Source organism: Rhipicephalus sanguineus, chromosome 9 (genome assembly GCF_013339695.2).
Source record: "Rhipicephalus sanguineus isolate Rsan-2018 chromosome 9, BIME_Rsan_1.4, whole genome shotgun sequence".
Lineage (NCBI taxonomy): Eukaryota > Metazoa > Arthropoda > Arachnida > Ixodida > Ixodidae > Rhipicephalus > Rhipicephalus sanguineus.
In genome coordinates this window covers 92,832,957-92,854,692 of record NC_051184.2, presented here as the reverse complement: position 1 = coordinate 92,854,692, position 21,736 = coordinate 92,832,957, and the positions used below count along the sequence as shown (strand labels likewise).

General features: G+C 49.0%; 1 protein-coding gene across 1 annotated transcript; it reads left to right on the top strand.

The window, feature by feature from the left end:
* Nucleotides 1–73: 73 nt before the first annotated feature.
* Nucleotides 74–20,890, top strand: LOC119405735 (monocarboxylate transporter 2). The gene is made up of 5 exons (XM_037672570.1): nucleotides 74–311; nucleotides 2,788–2,931; nucleotides 4,537–4,765; nucleotides 11,304–11,478; nucleotides 20,846–20,890. Exons 1-5 carry the CDS (start codon nucleotides 74–76, stop codon nucleotides 20,888–20,890), a joined length of 831 nt encoding a protein of 276 aa, XP_037528498.1.
* Nucleotides 20,891–21,736: the final 846 nt, after the last annotated feature.

The following is a 21,736-nucleotide window of genomic DNA, read 5'->3' as shown; positions in this document are numbered from 1 at the left end:
GTGTGAACGACCCTTTATGGTCGTCAGATTTGTCGTTATGCTACCGCAGGGGGTCTCCCCGTAGGGTGCACGCATGTCGGCCGAGCAGCAGGAGCCGCCGTCTCCTCAGCAGTACCCGGATGTCCTCGCTCCTGACAGCGGCCACAGCTGGATAATCGCGGCCGCCGTTTCCTGGAACGTGTTCTGCTGCTCGCTGCTGCGTCGTGCGGTGCCCGTCATGTTCCGTGCCGTGGGAGAAGCGTTCCCCACAAGCACCAAGAGCTCGGTCGCCTGGATGAACGCCTTCATCTACAGACTGGCATACACATTGTGTACGGCACGCGCGCTTCGTTTTGGTGCTCCAAATAGCATTTCGCCGTTTTCGTTCTCTCTCTCTTTTTTTTCGGCGTTGCACGTCATGCGCATCGCCGAAAACGCCCATTGCACGTGATGTTTCAGCTCTAAAAGGATCACCCTATATTTCGCGTATTTCGACATTTATTACAGGTCTTTGTAAAGACGTTTCAGCTGAGTGAGAAAGTACGCGCTTGCACCTGAACGGGAAGACTGTTCCGCAAAATGCAGCCAACACTATGAGACATATCTCCGCCGTTGTACATATGTCAGTAGTCCCCCCCCCCCCCCCCCTATCGTCTTCCTCTCTCCGTGTCCATTACTACACCCTCATCCACAAATGGCCGCCGTTCAGGTGTCGGGTGTTCGAGCTATCCGCCTCGTGCGCTGCTGCTTTCAGTGGTACTGGTGGCGCCACCAACGGCGGACGGTGGCGATAGGTGGATATGCGCGGCTCAGAGAAGCCGTGGGTAAAGCGCCTGTTACTCTCCGTTTTTCTATTCATGTTTCATTCTAGTTTGATATTTGTACTGCCGACGCTGCTCCACTAGACAACCATGCCGTCTGTTACGTCCATTGTTCTATATTATTTGTTTTAAAATGACAGGCCCGTTTTTTTATGCGTGCGCGCGATGCACTGCGTACGTTTCTTACGTGCATGTGTCCAAGTTGTTTGCGTGATCTGTTAACACAGATGAAATAAAAATTGTTGCAGTACAAAACAGCATTCTTGTTTTTTGAACACCCCAAACAGTACAACAACAATGACTATTACGGCTGTATGCCTGCTTAAGAAACGCACAAAAGACACGCGATTTTATCTTCGCCCAACACTCGTAGCAGTCAACTAGGCCAAGAAAACCAAAATCTAACTTGCTGAACGTCTTAACAGCCGTCACACAGCTGCATAATAATGCGTGAAAGTACTGTAGCAAATGACCAACAAACATTCACACAGCGTCTTTGTTTTTGTTCACAGACCGTATCAACATATGAGAAAGTTCTAACTGCATTGCAATCACATATTTCGGAATATCTAATCACTTTCACCATTGAAGCCACAATCCTCTAACACATGCGCTTTAAATTGAGCATGGCATTACTCAGACTTATATAGGAAATGCGCACGCGTGGCATTACTCAGATTTATATAGGAAATGCGCACGCGTGCAATGTATCTCGTATGCTAGATTCTCCTTTGGTACGTGCAGCTCAAAATAAAATGCGATTCTAGAAGTAATGTTCGTGGAGTAGCGAGCATATAGAAGGGCAACTACTTACAGCTTCACTTACCTTTGCAAGAACGGTATTCCAATTGCAATTCAATATTAACCGACGCAACAACGATAACAACACACTTGTTGCACACAGGCGTACCAGGTTGACGCTCGAGGCCAAGCGCGGTATTTTAAGTGTAGCACAATCGTGCGCGTACAGTACGCTAGAATATTCTGGCACAATGTCGTCAAGCTTGCAGTCACTTCAGCGGTTCCCACGATGTATAGCACCAGTTGACGTCCTCGCGTCATCAAACTTCTACGACGCCGAGAACTACGCACACAGCTGACTTGGAAAAACGCGGTCTTGCAGGAGGCCATCTTGTCCCGCAACCAACGGACAAAAGTACACAACTGAGGCGTCTGAAACATTGCCGTTGATGAGATGGCAGCTGAACGAAATCAGGGCTCATCGTCCGACGTGTGGCCACCGCCTTAACACAATATTAACGTTGCAACATTCAAGGAAGACGCGACGAAAGCGACGAGCCCAGCCGGTCTTGTCGGGTGCGCTACAGCACAGTGCACAGCGCGCGCTCTCACGGCCACCGAAAGAAATAAAAGAAAGTGGAGAGATGAGTTAGCTTGGAGCGTGGCCAGTCGGTGGAAGCAAGAGGACGTGTTGCGTCGTCGGTGTGGCGTATTGTCGAGAGATGGCGCTAGTTTGTTTTTGCGCAACGAAATCGCAAACTTGATTCAAAATGCATGAGATCCTATGGGGGGTTGGGAGAGGGTACAACCGCCTTAGCCGAGCGGTGGCGCCACCATACCGATGCACGAGGCGGATACAGTTACAGTGTGACCATCAGAAAGGAAAGCGTCTTTTACCTTCCCGCTTTTGTATAATCTTCCTCTAATAAAGAGCCACTTATTGTTTCCTACAACCAACACTTCACGGTCGCCTTTTGCCGTACACATTTTGTATAAATGGCTGCAAGAAGCTACCAGCTTCATTACCTCCGGTTGGAAACCTGGAAGAAGTGTAGGGTGAACAGCGAAGTGGGCAATCATCAGCTCAAAATGGGCACCACTGAGTGATGTACGACTCGGCAATCGATTCAAACGTCTATAGAACATAAACAACGATATGCCTGCAAGATAATTGCATAAAGGAAATGTCGGGCCATGTTTGCCGTGCTAAAATGAGTGTCGCTAACGTGGCATGGAATCCTCGCAGCGCCGGTGACGTCTACGCTGAGCCGCGTCCTATCTTTGCGTTCGCTCTCCGTCGCGGGCGCCATCTTGGTTGGAGCAGGCCAAGTGATCTGCTTTCCCCTGGGCAGTCTGGCCGCCATCGTTCCCGTGATCGGACTATTGTGCGGTACGTGTCCTTGCTAACATCCTCTTTGCCGCTAGGAATACGAACCTCTGTGGTCAACGAGATGCAGATAGCGTCGATTTGGGACCGTGCTTTGCTTAGACAATCCTAAAGAAGCCCTGCAACACTTTTTTGAGCATGATCAGAAAACGCTGCCGATCGGTAGTCGAGGCTCCTGAGAGCATGTGAGCGAAACATTAGAGCGCTGCACGCGGCCTGGCATTGACAATTAATTCTCAGTCAGCTAGCAAAGGCTGATTCTTCTCTCGATCCATGATGCCATAATCCAAGATGACCGCGTCACACAGTCCACGGCCATTGGCTGATTTGAGCAACGTGAGCTGCCGCGGCCGCGGGATGCCACGACGCTCCCGCGCGCGCACTCGCCATCACACAAAGTAAGCCGCACGTTCGAAAAAAAAAAAAAAGTACTGAAAGCGTTCAAGGTCATGAAGCGCGCTGACGGACGTACGTAGTTTGTTGGCCCCTCGTCTACCGCCTGCCCACCCTGCGTAGCTTTCGGCGCGCACGCTGGGAGAGAAAGCGCTTAAAGCGTGCGACAAATACCTGTAACTGCGCTCGTACTTGACGGATTCTAAAAATTTTTTGCGGCAGTCGATTCGTGACACAATAGACTCCCGTAGTGAAGTCATTCGATGATTACTTGGAAAAGTGTTGCAGGGCCCCTTTAAGGCATATAAGGGGTATTCAGACGGGGGAGAAATGCTCGGGGGATGAAGGCGGAACCTAGTGACGTCAGCTCGCGAGGAGAAGTCTCCACAAGTGCGCCCTACTCTCACGGACGGGGCGAACGGAGGGGGAGACCAGTGTTACCAGACTACTCCTGTGGCTTGTACCGCCCGTTTCACCAGCTGCTGACGACGATGACCCCAGCTACAGATGACCCCAACTGCAGACTGGACACCCACTGCCGCTCTCTGCAGGAGCAAGTGCAACAATGTGGCCAAACAAGAGCCCGAAATTCCGCCACATCCACCACCGCCGTGGGATCGTTTGTCCTTTCGGGGCAAAGGTCCCCGTCTCCTCCGAGGAGCCGCGGGGGGGTCACGCCCACTCGCTAATCCGTGACGTCGCGGTCACGTGATCCGCAATCCCCCCGTCTCCCCCGAGCATTTCTCCCCCGTCTGAATACCCCTATACGTACACGTGCATGCACGGTTGGAACGCTCGTTCCCGCGACGTTTCTTGTTCATAATCTTACCACCTCAGTACTCCATCTACCCCTGCGTTTCTGTCTTGTTCGAACACTGAGTGGGTATGGTAAACATATATTATACCAGTTTCTTAAGCTTCATTAACCTTATCTGGGGCAGCCCCAATAAGGAACATCTCCTTGAGACATCTATGACAGTTCCCACAAGGATGAAAAATCCTTGGTACAGAGGGTGTGGTTGGAGCCAACATTTTCGACAAGTGGCCTTGTCTTCTTCAAGGCAGCAGAACACAGCACCACTTTTTGAAACGTTGGCTCCCCCTGCTGCAAGGATTTTTCATCTCTCCAAGCCTCCATCTTCTCCTGAACTTCCGAATAGTTCCCGTGTACAGGTTATACGCAATCAAGGGACGTGGAACTGCGCTCCTGTGCAGGTCTAGGAACAGCGCTGACCGTCGTGGTGGACGAGATGGCGCTGCAACTGCACTTCGCGAAGGTGCGCTACCAGGCGCTCACTCTGTACGAGGTGGCGTTCTCTCTGTCAGCCATCGTGTATCCGCCGGTGTTCCTAATCCTGGTGGACACCTACGGCATCAACGGAGCGCTACTCGTCTCTGGCGCCCTCTCGCTCAACGGCCTAGCCGGATCGGTGGTTATCACCAGGTATGTACAGTAGGCACGTATTGAAACGCGACATCAGTTTTTCACGCTCAGTATATAACAACTGGCCCACCAACAATCAGCGTTGCAGGTTTCCTTATTTTTTTAGTATAACGACTGCGATGAGCATTCGCTCGAGATAACCGCGTCATGTCGCTAATCTGCACGTCGCTATGGGTAATGCTGGGTTGGATGTAAGCGTTCGAGTCAAATCACGCCGATATGATGCCAACTGAAGACGCTGGAAACGAAGGTACGTGCACTACTTGGCCTTTAATTGTCGCGTTTCAATCGGTGAGCATTGGAGAGCTCCTGTTCACTACTGTCTAAGCGCGCGAACAGGCGGATGGATAGATGCGAGGAGCGTCTCCTATATAACGGGGCGGTGACGTGCGCCACGAGACTCGACAAAAATAAAAATAAAAAAAACATTTTTTTCAGTTGGCCTATTGTCTTGTCTACTTCGATTAATTCGATCTTATCACAGAGAAAAAATAACATAAATTCACAGCCTAGCATTCTGCCCTTTTGGGACGTTAAACCCCAGTGAGTGAATAAACTTTATTACAAGATCCGGCATGTTTCTGGTCCGGGCTAGACCGCACAGGTAGACACCAGGAGACCTGGTTTCCCTATAGCCTCCCTGGCCTGCTGGATAGGCCATTTTGTAGCGTTAGCTACACTTGCCTAGCTGGAGCCGATTTCGCGTGGATCATCATGAGCCGTGCTGCGCATGCGCGAGGATGAGTGTGGAGCCGGCATCTCATGCGCTCTCCGCCACCGCCGCGCGCGGCTCGCCGCTGCTGGTGGCGGAAAGCGGGAGGAGTGGCGTCGTAGCCAGGCAGACAGACTGGCGCCGGCGCGCGCGACTCGCCGCCGCTGCTCTGCGCATTCGAGAGGGGTGACGTCGTAGCCATGGCGCGCGCAGCTATTCGCCTTCGCTGTGCAGTCGCCGTCTGACAATGTGCTGGTGCCGCTTGATAGCGCCTCTGACTGGCGTTTGCAGGTGGGTAACGCCATGAAGGAGGAGAGCGCAAATGCTGCTCAACGGCGCAGAAGAGCCGAGAAGCTTATGTTATCGGATCCCGAAGTAGTTGCCTGGCAATTAGCGGTTCAGCGTACGAAGAATGAACAGAGGAAGGCTAAACGTGCTGCGGAGACACTGGAGGAAAGGGAGGAACGTCTAGCAAAGCGGCGTCGCCAGGATGCTGAGCGACGTGCCCGACCACCTCTGCAGCAGCAACAACAAGACGCCGTCGATGACGTCAAGGCTCGCCGATCGACTGCCTATACTGTGAAACTTAGCGAAAGCGCCAGTGCGACTCGGACCTTCGAGACGGACTTCGTAAACAATCCGTTTGGATACGTGTGCGACGTGTGTGAAAGACTATGGCACATGAAAGACTTGACGCCGCTAAGTAGTGCCATGCGTGAAACGTTGAGTTTAGTGGCGGCGCCTGAGTTGGGTGAAACCGTGGCGCGGGTTTGTACAACGTGCAAGAACTTTCTCGTTAAGCAGAACATTCCGCTCTTTAGCGTTACCAATGGGTATCGTTACCCGGCCATGCCGCCAGGTCAACCGGTTCTGAACGATGTGGCCGAATGCGTGTCATTGGAGCAGCAGTAAGCATGACAATCAAGCTAATCCTAGACAATCTGGAAAGCTCAGAATAATCAGCTGAACCTTTGCTAACGCTACGTATATCCTGGCATGGCCGAGCTAAGCCACTGCAAATTTTTTGGTCTCCGACCCCCGAGCTGAGCAGCATTAGCCGCCACCCCTCCGCCACCCCTCCGGAGGGCCTCAGGAGAACTTGTTGATAGGTTGGGACATTCGCACAGTGTATGTTTATACGAAGCCCTTTCTGTTGTGGATAGTTTGCATTCGTTGTCCGGGTGTAGGTGTGGGTTGCTCCTGTGGAGGTGCACAGGGTTAGGGTAGGAGTTCGTTTGTAGCTGTCGGTATTCAGACGCTTGTTTCCTGTCTAGACTCGGGTGAGGTGCGGGGAACGCTCCCTGTCTCTCTGTAGTGTTGTGTGTATATTATGTGTAGCTTGGAAATCTGTCTGTGTGGTACGTCGGCGGCGCCAGGGATGTTCACCGGAGGGGGTTGCGCGGCTTGTTAATTCTCGCGACAACTCGTGGGCCATCTCGTTGGGATTGGAGCTATCAGTCTCTGTGTGCACCGGGAACCATATTAGGTATTTGTGTTCATCTACTTTGTTGAGTTCTTGGCTATTAACGAGGATTCTGAGGGCTTGTTGTGAAATCCGTCCTTGCGTGAAATTTCTGTAGCTACTTGCCAGTCACTCAGTATGAATTTGTGTTTGTTGGAGGTGACAGTTATGGCTATGGCGACCTCCTCAGCCTCTTCTATCTTTTTAGTTGTGACAGTTCACGCGTTAATACACATGCCCGACGTGTCAATCGCGACAGCAAGGTGGGCTTTGTGTTCAGGGTATGGGCTAGCATCTACGAAAAGAGATTGACTGTTTGTGCCGTGTGCTTTGAGCAATGCTTTGGCTCTGTGTCTTCTGCCGTCCGCGTTGGTGATGGGGGTCATGTTTTTCGGTATCGGGTTAGCGACGATCTTAATCTGATTGTATTGGTGACGTCATGTTTGGTCCCATGTTGTGTATGGTACATTATTCCTAATTTGGTCATTATATTTCTTCCCATTTTGGTAGTAGTGAGCTGTTCAAGCTGAAATATGCGCTGAGCTTGCGCTCTCTCTTCAAGTGTATTATGTATTCCTAGCTGAAGAAGTAGGTCTGTGCTCGCATACTCTGGTATTCCTATCGCTTGCTTGTAGGCCTTCCGGATGAGCGCATTTATTTTGTTGGCTTCTGCTTTTTGCCAGCTGTGGTATGCTGCTACATACGTTATGCGGCTTATTACGAAGGCCTAGCTGCATTAGACGGATGACGTACGTGGTCTTCTTTCACGCCTTGGTGTTTATTTGTGACGCTGCGAATGAGTCTCATCGCATTCATGACTTTGGCATTTAGCCTGCGTACGATCTCGCCGCTGGTGCCGTTAGCCTCGATTAATAATCCGAGTACATAGGTAAAAACAGCACAAACGAAACGAAACACAAGGAAGACACGGGACAGAGTGCTGTCCCGTGTCTTCTGTGTCTACGCCAACTAGCCTGCCAGCAAATGTTATCAGCACTCTGTCCCGTGTCTTCCTGGTGTTTCGCTTCGTTTGTGCTGCTTTTACCTATGAACTATGCATCACCAACTTGCCTGCCAGTAAATGTTGATGCAATCCGAGTACACGTATTTTTGGGACTATCGGCATCGTTGTGCCTTCGTGTACATGAATGCTAATTTCCTGGCGTTGCTGCTTGTTTTCCTGGGACTTGGGTGGTCTACTTCTGATTGCTGGCCTGTAGAGAAGCTCAGAACTCTAGTTCTATGTAGCCGTCGCTGCCATCACTGACCCATATCTTGATGTCATCCGCGTATATAGAATGATTTATTCCTGGGATTTTATCTAGCTCCTTCGGTAGCCCAATCATGATTCGATAAAGAGCATTGGTGATGTTACGGAGCCCTGTGGTGTGCCTGTGCAGCCCAGTTCTTGGAGGTCAGATGTAAGACCTCGTAAGCTGATTCTTGTTTTCCTGTTGGTTAGAAAGTTCCTGACGCAACAAATATTATTATTAGCAGTTTGCCCCTTACGGCAGAATGTCCTTATTTTTTCCACTATTTATTTTTGTCCTTTCTCTCTACTTTTCTGCCATCAATACTCTAGCGTTCTCTTACTTATTTCAATCGCGGACGTGTTCAGCTTTGCATTGTTGTCCCTAAAACCCAAGGCTTCTTGAAGGCTCGTGGCCAAACACACCTGGGTGGACATCTTTACATTCAATCAGAACATGCTCCATCGTTTCCTTAGCTTCCCTACAGCATGTACACATTTCTTCTTCTTTACTGAATCTCGCTTTATAACTACGTGTTCTAAAGCAACTCGACCTCACTTCAAGCACTAAAACGCTTCCCCTTGAATTATCATAGTATGCCTTCGTCCTTATCTCGTGCTTGCCATTTCGGTAGTTGCACAGAGCCGTTTTTTTAACACGAAAGTGTTTTATGCCAGGTTCCACCAAGACCTTCACGACGTATTTTCGGCACTGAAATACGTCAGCAAAATGAACGCCATCAGACGTGTTGCATCAGATGGCAAAGCAAAAAACACTATAAAAAGTTCTGTTAACAGGAGTCGAGCCCATGACCTCTCGGTCCGGGACGATCGCAGGCGGGCATTGAGCCCACTGAGCTACCGCCGAACACATAACGGAGGCTACACGAACGCGCCTTTTATCTTTCACACTTTCCTCTCACAGTGCTCTTCGATGGATGGATGGATGCTATGAGCGTCCCCTTTTAAACAGGGCGGTGAGATGTGTGCTACCAGGCTCGAAAAGAAAAAAACTTCGTTGCCACCGCAATTAGGTCCGGCAACGTGTCGTTGCTACGACCGTCCCATTCGGCGCGTTTCCATTAGGAGAAGTGTAATTTCGTCAACGCTTTAACACACCGCGAGGTGGCGGCTTTAGCCCAAGCCTCGCCTATAGCATCCATCCATAACGAAAAATAGTTCTCCGACGCTTGCCTGGCTGTCACACCACCTTCCCCGCTCGCCCTGTGAGAATTAACGGCCAGGCTAGAGGGAAGACACGACGCTTTGAAGGAGTGCATATCGAGTGTCAATGTTTACAAGTGCTTGTTGATGCCATCTTTGCGCGGGATTCACCATAAGCGGTGTCCAGGTATACCTTGACAGCTTCAGCTACCGCAAGGGTTAAATCATGATCATGGGCGTTAGTCGTCGGTACGGAGATGTGCCACTAGGCGTCAGCGTGGGTGCGTCCACATAGGCGGTGCTATATGTGCCATACAACAATAGACATTATACAAGCTCTCATATACCAATGCCCTATAAATAGTCAACTACTTCTGTGACAACACGTTTCGATTTCGTGTTATACCGATTCCTATGACGGAGGGATCAGCTATCTTTTTTTCCATCGCTTCTATCCAATAAATCCTCTCCGCCTCTTTGACTTCTCGCTTAATACTCTTTGTTGCCATATTCCCCACACTACCAGCCGCGTGCTTGCTGGGGAGTCTCCTCGTTCTTTTTCTCCACAGTGAGTCAACGCTGTTCCTATACAAATACCAGAACACATTCTCTGCTCATCTACTTTCTTTCATATCCCTTAGCCTCTCTTCGAACCTAATTTTACTCAGCTTGCCTCGCCTCAATACTTGTCCTCCCATATGGCCCTTTATATCCTCAGTAGTCGTCTTCCCGTGAGCGCCCAATGCGAGGCGTCCCACAGTCCATCCAGTCCTGATTGTACATCTGACTTCATGCACACCACTGAGTTCCCAAATGTAAGCCCCGAAACCATTACACCTTTCCACAGACCTCGAAGCACCTCGTACCTATTGTATCCCCGTAACGCTCTGTGCTTCATTATTGAAGCATTCCACTTTCCCTTTGCTGCCGAGGCTTCTTCCTGTGCCTCCTTGTATCTATCACCCCCATTTGCCCATACTCCGAGGTACTTGTATTCTCTTACCTTCGGTATTTGTTGGCCCTGTATTGGGCACCGCCTGATCAATGGGACCATTGAATACCATCAACCCTCATTTTGTTACACTAAGTCCTAGTCCTATAGCTTCACCTTCCCTTCTGCATATATCCACCAGCCGCTGTATACCATCTCGGCTGTCCGCAAATAAGACATCAGCAGCATAAAATAAACCTGGAAGCTGCTGCGGCCTCTTTTTGTAACAGATTGAAAGCAATGTTGCCACTTTCTAGCGCTTCTAGCGACACCTTGCAGTACTTGCGGTGTCTTACGGAGTGTGCGCAAGAGCATGCGCGGCCTAAGAAACATGCAGACTTCTTTGCACGAGTGACAACGTTACCAAGTGCCGGTGTTTAACGGAATACGCACTTGGCCTCAGGGCGCTTCCGGCATCTCGATGCCAAAGAATCACGATGCCGCAAAATTATTTCTGACCAAATGATGCGTGCTTTCTGGCTGCTCCGAGAGTACGCGGTCACATAAAAAAGTGACAACCTTGGGTAATGCGCACGGCGGGCGAAACAAAGGGCTTACCGACATCAAGTTTGGTTAAAAGCAACGCGCGAGATCTGCACGTCTATTAGGCCGCGCATGCTCCTGGGCACACTTCGTATGACCCTCAACCGCCGCAAGGTGTCACCCCGTAGAGCAAAGCCGGCTGCTGGCCCGCTCTACACAAAAATGGACGGGACTGTTCGTGGGAGTTGTGTACCTAACAAATTGGTACACGAGTACAACTACGCTTGTGCCTGACTACACTGAAGACGTTGCACAATGCGACCATTGGTCTTAGGATAATTTGCCACCGAAATATTTTGGCTTTATTCTCTTTTCAGTTCACTGCTTACATTACTTCCTTTGGCCACCACTCTAAATGCACATCCCGGAGTTCCTGTTTGAATAGGTTCGTTTATTGTCTGCACTGAATGTTGACAGGCCCGTGTGGTTACCACCGGACATTCCGCTGCCACCGTTGTATCGGCGTGCATCGGATGTCGCCGCCGAAGCGGATGCAGTGTCGCCGGCCTCACCCGTGGAGAAAGGTGCGAAAGGAGACTCCGCCGGAGATGCTAAAGAAGTGGCTGCTGCCGACAAGTCGGACTCGAACAAGGTGCGTATTAAGGCGAAAGCCTTAGACGCGAAAACTGACCGTCGGTGTGTCTTCAAGATTTGGGGAGACCTGACGATACATCGCGATACCGGCGTCGGCGTCAACACGAATGATGCCAAAAAGTAAGCAATTAAAGTCTGTCAAACGTCAAGTGATACTCAAGTGAATGTGTGTGTGTGTGTGTGTGTGTGTGTGTGTGTGTGTGTGTGTGTGTGTGGTGTGTGTGTGTGTGTGTGTGTGCAGTCGGCATTTTAAAGTCGCATGACCTCAATGTAACACGACGTTATTAATGACCGCACAGATGGTAAGAATTTGTGACGTCATAGCGACTTCTTCAACAAACAGCTGAGGAGCGCACAACATACAAAGAAAAGAACAAAGACAGGCGCTGTCTTTGTTTCTTTCTCTTTCCGTTGTCTGCTCCTGCGCTCTTTGTTGAAGATGGATTACCAACTAGCCCATTCTCAAAGCTTGCATCTTAGTGACGTCAGCACACGACATCATCGCTTGGTCAAAGGCTGGCCGATCACGGAGGCTGTGCAAAACCGTGGGAGGCGCAGAAAGCTTGTAATACCTCTGATTGTGGATGCAGTGAAACAAAGCTTTCGCAAGTGGGGGAGGGGGGGAGGAGGAGGGTCAATACATTGAACAACAAGGAAAAGATGGCTTTCGCCTTCGAGTCGTTGTAGGCGATTGCATAAGGGACCCTGTGAGTTTTCTTTTAACGGGAAGGTCTCACTGAGTTGATCAATTGATCAATCAATCCTCTCCTATAACGTGCGCTGACCTTGCACAGTACACGGGCCTCTATCATGCATTTCGCCACCAGTAAAGCACGACCGCGGCCGCCTGGATCGAACCCGCGGCTTTCGGGTCAGCAACCAAGCACCACAACAACTGAGCCACCGCGGCGGCTACAGGGTGACTATTTATCGCCGCCACGTTTGGGTAGGAAATACCATCAGCAGTAATAAGTGATGGCGGCGAAGCCCACCGACTGCAATAGCATTGAGTTATTGCAAGCGAAGAACATTGCCTCACAAGCCTTCCTTAATTATTAGATGTCACTTAACTCATCTTTAAACGTAAGGATTCTTAGGTGGGCTTATTGGCTCACGAGCATACTACGGGGTAGTGAAACACAGAGGACACATTGCAGTGCCCTGTCCTGTGTGTATCGCTGTCCCGTAGTTTGCGCTGTTTTGCCATAATGCTCATTTTTAAGTTGCGCTGTGAAAGGCATTGTTGTGTACGATATTAGTAGAAAAAATCCGGCAGATCCCACGCACTGTGAGAATCGATGTAATGTGAAGCAGCCAGCAAAGAGCTGCAACATCGCCTTGTTTGTCTTTGCGGCAAATGAAGTCATTCATGTCATGACATCTACTCCACTATATATCGTATGGCTGTCATGCATGCATGCGGGTATTTGCAATATAGTATATACCATGCTAATGAAACGTATATTCTGGTACATACAATGTATAACCTGCCATTTATGTTCGTCGCGCACTGATTTCATGATATACCAGTTTTGTTATATATCCACTTAACAAAACAGCCAGAAGCGCACCAAGACAGTGGCATGTAAATCATGCCGTACATGACATGCATGTCATGATCTTCATGAATACCAGTTTTGGTGTATGTCAAGCTAGCGAACCAGCCGCGAGCGCAGCATGAGTATGGCTTGTAAATCATGACATGCAGGTCATGATTGTCCTGTTACCACCTGCCATTTATGTTCGTCATACACTCACGTCACGCACTACCAGTTTTGGCATAGGCGTGCGCAGGGTTCCCCTTCGGGGGGAGGGGGCGAAGGTAAAGTCCCTGGATATTTTTGGGAAAGTACCGTCTTTCTTTTAACCGAGTCGCCACGCCGAGCACCCTCCTCACCCGCCTTCCACCTCCCCGCTTCACGCGCCGTCGCCCGGGAAACGCACGCGAACCTCTTTCTTGTTTTCTTCGCGTTACTACCAAGGTTCCGGCACTTCGCGGTCAACCAACGTTGCGCGCGTTATTAGCGTGACATAGCATTCTTCATAGGAAAGTGGCGCGAGTCGGGTTATAGGGCGGGCGCCCGCACGGTGGCCGTTTGGGAGAGGATATAGATAAGGTTTGGACACTTGGGAGAGGAGGGTTGGACACTTTGGAGAGGATATGGAGGAGAGTGTCGCTACTTTCTATTTATCAAGGGACTTTAGGCGAAGGTTCATCGCGGCGCCCCCTCCCTATTAAGTTAATGTATGGGGCGGAATTTGCGCCCCCCTCTGCTTAGGTGACTAGGGGGGGCGGCCGCCGCCTGCCCCCCCCCCCCCTTTGCGCATGCCTATGAGTTTTGGGTATGTCATGCTAGCGAAGCGGCCGCGAGCGCACCATCAGTGTGGCATGTAAATCATGCCCAGCATCACATGCATATCTGATTGTCATGTTACCACCTGTCATTTATGTTCGTCATACAGTCAGGTCTCGCAATACCAGTTTTGGTGTATGTCAAGCTAGCGAACCGGCCGTGAGCGCACTATGAGTGTAGCATGTAAATCATGCCCTACATGACATGCATGTCACGAGTGTCATGTTACCACCTGTCATTTATGTTCGTCATACAGTCAGGTCTCGCAATACCAGTTTTTTGGTGTACGTCAAGCTAGCGAACCGGCTGCGAGCACACCATGACAATGGCATGTAAATCATGCCCTGCATGACATGGATGTCATTATTGTCATGTCACTACCTGTCATTTCTGTTCATCATGCAGTCACGTCACGTAATACCAGTTTTGATGATCAATGTCAAGCTAGCGAACCGGCCGCGAGCGCATGAGCGTGGCATGTAAATCATGCCCTACATGACATGCATGTCACGATTGTCATGTTACCACCTGTCATTTATATTTGCCCTGCAGTCACGTCACACAACACCAAATCTGCTACATGTCAAGCTTGCGAAATGGCCGCGAGCTCCCCGAGACCATGTCATGTAAATCATGCTGTACATAACACACGTGTCATGATTTTAATGTTATGACCTGTCATTTACGATTGTCATACAGTCACGTTATGCCATACCAATTTTGGTTTACATCCCGTTAACGGCCAGGAGAGCACAAGTCGTAGGCGGCCAGACAGACAGACAGACAGACAGACAGACAGACAGACAGACAGACAGACAGACAGACAGACAGACAGACAGACAGACAGACAGACAGACAGACAGACAGACAGACAGACAGATAGATAGATAGATAGATAGATAGATAGATAGATAGATAGATAGATAGATAGATAGATAGATAGATAGATAGATAGATAGATACGCTCAAAGTCGCACAAGTTCGCTAAGAAATGCTTCGCATTTAAAAGAAACGAGAGACACGTCGTTGGCGCTTCAATTATCATCTATCACGTTATTCCTACTAATAGTGTGTGCAACAGTGCCTGAAACAGCGCAACTTAAAGATGAAGCTACGTAAAGGCGGCCAGTTGAAAGCTACTGCTCTCATTTCGTGTCCTTCCTTTTATATTGCCCTATAGGCCGGCTTCCGTCCATTCCAATATGTGCAGCATCTTGACTAGCGGGCACTTTCTCATATGAAAAGTTTTGTCGTGACAACGTTTCGTGAATTAACCCACATGTCTCAGGGTCTAATTAGCTAATCTAGTTTGTTCGTAAGCGCTCTTCTAGGTCGGCTAATTCGTAGAGTTTCATAATGGAACATGAGAGAGAAATTAGAACATTAGAGAGGGGATGGACTCATAGCCTTTGGCTTTGGGTCCAACTAGTTTTCGTATTTCTGTATGTTTTACGCCTGCAAATAAAGAATTGAATTGAAATTTAAATCTGGCACTACTGTCTATGGAAGCCGCAACGCCTGGCACTTCGGGCAGCATGGAAATGATGGGTTGTACATTTATTTGCCTAAGCTTCATTCTTTCAGCTTCGTGTGGCTCCGTGTGGCCTGCAGTGCCGCTTTGCCGCAAGATGAAATTCAGCAAAAGTTCAGAAGTCTCATTTCACCACATTGACTCTTTTAGGCGGACCAATTCAAATCAGTTCACGAGTTTCACAACGAGCCATTGTTTTATCCAAAACAAAAATCAAAACACAAGAATGAACAACTCCACAAGTGCCAGCATGAAGTCTAAGCAAGTCCAAAGTGCTACCGAGCATTCCCATGGTGGCTGGACGATCGCAGTGCCACAGTTCGCTCTCGTACAGTGGATAGAATCTCTAGTAAGTACTGTAGGAAACTCTATGGGCTAACCCTTTTCGTTAGTGATATGTCGAGCACTGGACAACACTGGGCGCGTCTGCCATATTTTGTTGGGCACCGCCGCGGTATCCTCTGCTAGCGTCCCTATAAGGAGAGGCCACGGAGAGGCTGAGCCGCAGTCGTTGGCGAAGCTTTCGGACTAAAAAAATGCGCCTGTTTTTTTCGTCATCCAGCGCCGAATGGTCAGCGGAACACACTGTGCTGCCAAAAATCGACGAGAACTCAATATCGGAGCTCTGCGCTCTTGTTGTTATATGGTATTTTTTGGCACAAGGGCCAGTGGTGGCCAAAGAGTGCCAGGTCATGGTATGGGATGTGATCAATGAGGATGTTAGATGGCTGTATAAGGGCCTAAAATTGTTCGCAGTGACGGTGCGTAAAAAGTATAATTGCTAAAATCATGACAGTGGCGTGAATTGTGTGGTGAGGATAAATCAGTAGTGCTTGCGTTACTAAAATAGAGCATGGAGGTAGCACGAAAACCTCACGTACGCCCTTGAGACCAAGGGCCTGAGGTAGGTGCTTTCTCTTAAGAGACTACCGCAACATCGACCTCTTTTGAGAGGCCGTGCTACGGATCACCTGTGTATATGATGTGAAAATTACGAAGTTCTTTGAAGTATCTTAAAAGATATTCATATTTGAAAAACGGATCCTTGCCTAGCAACATTGCTGGGTGAAGTGGGATTTGCTGTCGGACTGGTACTGGAAAATGTTTTCTCCTAAGCACTTCAAGTTCTCGGCATTCCAACAAGACGTGAAGGACTGAGAGTGGCTGGCCACATTTATCACAGCTGGGTGGCTCACCACCGGATAAAAGGTACGCGTGTGTGCTGTGTGTGTGTCCTATTCTAAGTCTGCATAATGTTACTTCGGTGTGGCGTGTCTTTGCAGTGGGCGTCCAACTACAAAGGTGTGGCTTAATCAAGTGTAATTTGTTATCTAGTTCTAGATCCCATGACCTTTGCCAGAAGGCCCTGAGCTTTTTCCTTAAAAAGGGTTTCAGGTCCGTTACGGGAACCCCCATAGATGTATTAGTAGCATTTACGTGGACAGAAGTGGCTAGCTGGTCAGCCAAGACATTGCCTTCGATGTCTCTATGTCCAGGCACCCAGCATAACAAGATATGTTGGCCAGATGCATACATGGTGCAAAGGAGTGCATATAGTTCCATCACTACAGGGTTTTTATTCTTTCGGAGAGACATGATGGCTTTCACCACACTGAGAGAGTCTGTGAATATAATAGATTTTTCTAACTTTTCTTTGCTGATATGTTTCACAGCAGTCAATAGTGCAAAGGCTTCTGCTGTGAAGATACTTGTTTCTCGGTGCATAGCGCCGGATTCTGTAAATGAAGGACCGATCGCTGCATAATGAACACCGGCATGCGACTTGGAAGCATCAGTAAAAAACTCAGCACAACAGTACTTTGCCTGTAATTCAAGAAAATGTGTATGTATATGCGCTTGTGAAGCATGTTTGGAAGTTCTGATGAAGGATATGTCACAGTCAATTTGTTGGCACTGCCATGGCGGGAGTGGTCTCGCCGGAGGCATTACATGGTGTGTAACAATCGAGACATCCATTTCTTCATTAAGCTTCCTGACACGAAGTGAGAACGGCTCTCTTAGTGCCGGTCGCTTGTGGAATAGTGTGGCACATCCTGTATCATTTACAGTAGGATAAGCAGGGTGTTCAGATTGTGCATTCACTTTCAGAAAATACGTGAAGATATTGTATGACCGTTGCAAACTGAATGACCACTCGTCTGATTCCACATAGAGACTTTGTACTGGGCTCGTCCTGAAGGCGCCAGTGGCTAGGCGTATGCCCAAATGGTGAATCGGATCAAGCATTTTCAGCGCACTTGGTGCGGCAGAGTGATACACCACACTTCCGTAGTCTAAACGTGTCTTGACAAGACTCTTGTAGAGGTTCATTAAGCACTTCCTGTCACTTCCCCAAGTTGTGTGTGACAGTATTTTTAGGATATTCATTGTTTTTAGGCACTTTGTTTTAATGTACTTGATGTGTGGGATGAAGGACAGTTTTGAGTCAAGAATGACACCTAGAAACTTATGTTCTTTGTTGACCTGCAAGCGTTGTCCATCCAGCGTAACCTCAGGATCTGATACAAGGCCTCTTTTTCTGTTAAAAAGAACACACGAGCTTTTAAGGGGGTTTATCTTAAAACCATTTTCATTTGCCCACTTAGTTATTTTGTTCAGGCCAAGCTGAACTTGTCGCTCACAGATTGAAAGGTTACATGATTTGAAGCCTATTTGGACGTCATCAACATATACACAGTAAAACATTGTGGGAGGAATAACCGTACGAAGGGAGTTCATTTTTACAATGAAGAGGGTGCAGCTAAGCACTCCTCCTTGTGGCACACCAGTTTCTTGAGTGAACGGTTTTGACAGGACATTTCCCACTCTAACGCGAAAAGTGCGATTGGACAGGTAACTTTCTATTGTTTTGAGCATGTTGCCCCGAACACCCAACGCGGACAGGTCTTTGAGGATTCCAAATCGCCATGTTGTGTCATAGGCTTTCTCGAGGTCGAGAAATACGGAAAGAAAAAACTGTTTATGGATAAAGGCATCTCTAACTATTCCCTCAATGCGAACAAGGTGGTCTAGTGTTGAGCGACCCTCCCTGAAGCCGCACTGAAGTGGGTCTAGTAGGTTGTTGTTTTCGAGAAGATAGATTAATCGCCGGTTTATCATTTTTTCATAGAGTTTGCACAAGCAGCTCGTCAATGCTATTGGCCTATAGCTACTGGCTAAGGACGGATCTTTCCCTTGCTTGTGTATTGGAATTATAATGGCTTCTTTCCAAGACGTTGGAATGTACCCAGCTGCCCACAAGGTGTTGTAGAGAGACAGAAGTGCATTCTGTGCTTCGGGGTGTAAGTTCCTGATCATTTCATACATTATACGATCACCACCTGGTGCTGAGTTGTGGCAGGAGTTCAAAGCGGCCTTGAGTTCGGCTACATTAAACGGACGGTTGTAAGGTTCATCTTTTGCGCACTTTCGTTCAAGGCGTTCCCGCTCAGCGCGTTCCTTGAACCTCAGGAAGGTTGGATTATAGTGGGATGCGCTAGAAATATGTTGAAAGTGTTCACCCAGAAAGTCTGCCTGGTCTTCCATGCTATTGCCTTCGGTATTTACTAAGGGTAGTGGTTGTGTTTCCCGGCCATTTATTTTGTTTAGGCTATTCCACACCTTACCCTCATCCGTATAAGAGTTTATGTTAGATATGTACTTTTGCCAGCTTTCTCTCCTAGCCTGTCGACGGACTCGTCTGCCCTGCGACTTTGTTTGCTTGAAATTAACGAGGTTCTCAGCTGTTCGATGGTCGCGAAGTAAAGCCCAAGCTTTGTTCTGTTTTTTTCTTGCCTCCCTACATTCTTCATTCCACCAGGGTATACGACGTTTTCTAATTTGTCTGTTGGTTTGTTTAATACATTTTTCAGCAGCGTCTATAATAAAATGTGTTATATACGCCACAGCGTCGTCTATGCTAGAGGAAGCAATGTCATCCCACTGTAGATATGTGTGTTCTTGGAACAGCTCCCAGTTTGCGGACTTAATTTTCCAACGAGGAAGCTGGGGGGAACCACTGTCTCGTTTTGTTAAGCTTATCGCTATAGGGAAGTGGCCGCTTCCGTATGGGTTTTTAATAACCTGCCATTCAAGATACGGAACTAGAGTACTGGATGTGATGGTTAAGTCGATAGATGAGTATGTTTGGTGCGTGGCATTGAAGTATGTGTGTTCGTTTTTGTTGAGCAGACATGCACCAGTAGAGAATAGGAAATTTTCTATCAGTCTTCCTCTCGCATCACAACGAGAATCTCCCCAAAGAGTGCTATGTGCATTGAAATCTCCAACTAGTAAATAGGGTTCAGGAAGCTCATCAATTAGGTTCTGGAATTCAGTTCTAAGTCTATAGCCTGGGGGAATGTATAATGAGATGACAGTGATTAGCTTGTTAAAAAGCACTCCTTGAATAGCGACTGCTTCTAGATGTGTTCTCAGATGGAGTTGCCTGCAGCTAACGCTACTGTCAACTATGATCGCCACACCACCGGACGAAGTGTCTGCGTCGTCACGGTCCCTGCGGAATATGGCATATTGTCTGAGGAACTTTGTGTGTGTTGGTTTAAGATGTGTTTCTTGAACACACAGCACTTTTGGACTGAATTTACGCAGGAGCTCATTTACGTCGTCTAGATTATGCAGAAGACCTCTGACGTTCCATTGCAATACCTGCGTATCCATCTTGAATGGAAGGTTAGTGCTGTGTGTTTAAAGAAACCTCAACTTACGGAGCTCTTTCTAGGCCCCGTAATAGGAATTTTTCCTTTCTTAGAGCGGTCGACAGAGTCGCGCCGCTCCTTTGGCGCTTTCCGCGCCGCCTCACTCGAACTAGTGTCCATCACCTCTTGCGAGGCGTTGGATGTTCGTCGAAGAGGTTTCGCCTCAGGAGGCAGAGCCTTTGGGCCCACCTGCTCAGAGGCTGGTGGGTCCTTTTTTAGAGATGGCGATGCAGCACTGGCTGCAGCCGCCGAGGGGGAAGTTGGCGTCACTGCCAGCTCACTACGTGTGCGCTGGACAGCCGCCGGAGGCCGTTGTGACGCTGCCCCCTGTCGCGCCACATCGGCAAAGCTACCATTCGGTAGGTAGGAAATAAGCCTGCGTGCCTCCCTGAAGGAGATGTTTTCTTTGACCTTAATTGCAACTATTTCCTTCTCTCTCTTCCATGATGGGCACGATCGCGAGTACGCGGCATGGTCCCCATCACAGTTCACACAGTGTGCAGCATTTTCGCAGGACTCGGACGGATGTTCAGTTGCACTACATTTTGCACAGGTAGAGCGGCCGCGGCAGTTTTGTGAACTGTGGCCGAATCGCTGGCACTTGAAGCATCGGAGAGGATTTGGAATGTAGGGTCTGACTTTGAGTTTGATGTACCCTGCCTCGATCGTTTCGGGCAGGATACTGGAGCCAAAAGTAAGGATTAGATGCTTGGTCTGTATTTCCTTTCCATCGCGCCTCATGCTAATTCTCTTCACATTCAGGACATTCTGGTCACTCCAGCCCTCAACAAGTTCAGCCTCAGTTAGTCCCATGAGGTCATCATCTGAGACAACACCACAGGATGTGTTCATCGTGCGGTGGGGGGTGACTGTCACTGGGACGTCCCCAAATGATGTTAGATTCAACAGTTTCTGATGCTGCATTTGGTCGCGGAGTTCTAAGAGGAGATCTCCATTTGCCATTCTCGATGCTTTGTAGCCTGCTCCAATTGTATCTGACAGTGTTTTCGAGACCAGGAAAGGTGAGATCATTCTCACTGTCTTTCCTGCTTTTTCGGAATGTACAACATGATAACGTGGAAAGGTTTCTTTCTGGTGTCCAACAAAGCGAAATACATCTTCGGTGCGCCCCCTCTTATGGGGACGATCGGGAAGTTTCGGGAAAGAGCTATCCATAGGATGTCGTATGTTTCGGCAGTAACGCCAACCACCCACCACGGAGCCCAACTAGGGGACGCTGCAGGAAGTGTGAAAAGCACATCCTGCAAGCGCCAGCTGTACGTTACCGCTATAACCAAATATGGCGTATCCAAGGCTGGCTACCCACACAAGGTTAACCCTTGCCGCCATGAAAAAGGAAGTAAGTTGAAGAGAGTAGAGGACAGGAAAGGTGAACAGTGAGAGAGAAAGACGAAGATGTGGGAGAGAGATAGGAAAAGGCGACTGCCGATTTCCCCTGGGTGGGTCAGCCCAGGGGTGCCGTCTACGTGAAGCCGGGGCCAAAGGGGCGTGTTGCCTCTGCCGGGGGGCCTTAAAGGTCCAATCACCCGGCGTCGGCTCAACCCCCAGGATCCCCTTTTCCCCGGACACGGCAAAGCCACGCACGGCGAGGCGTGGGAAGGGGTCGAAACCCCCCCGTTAGCTAGGGTCCGT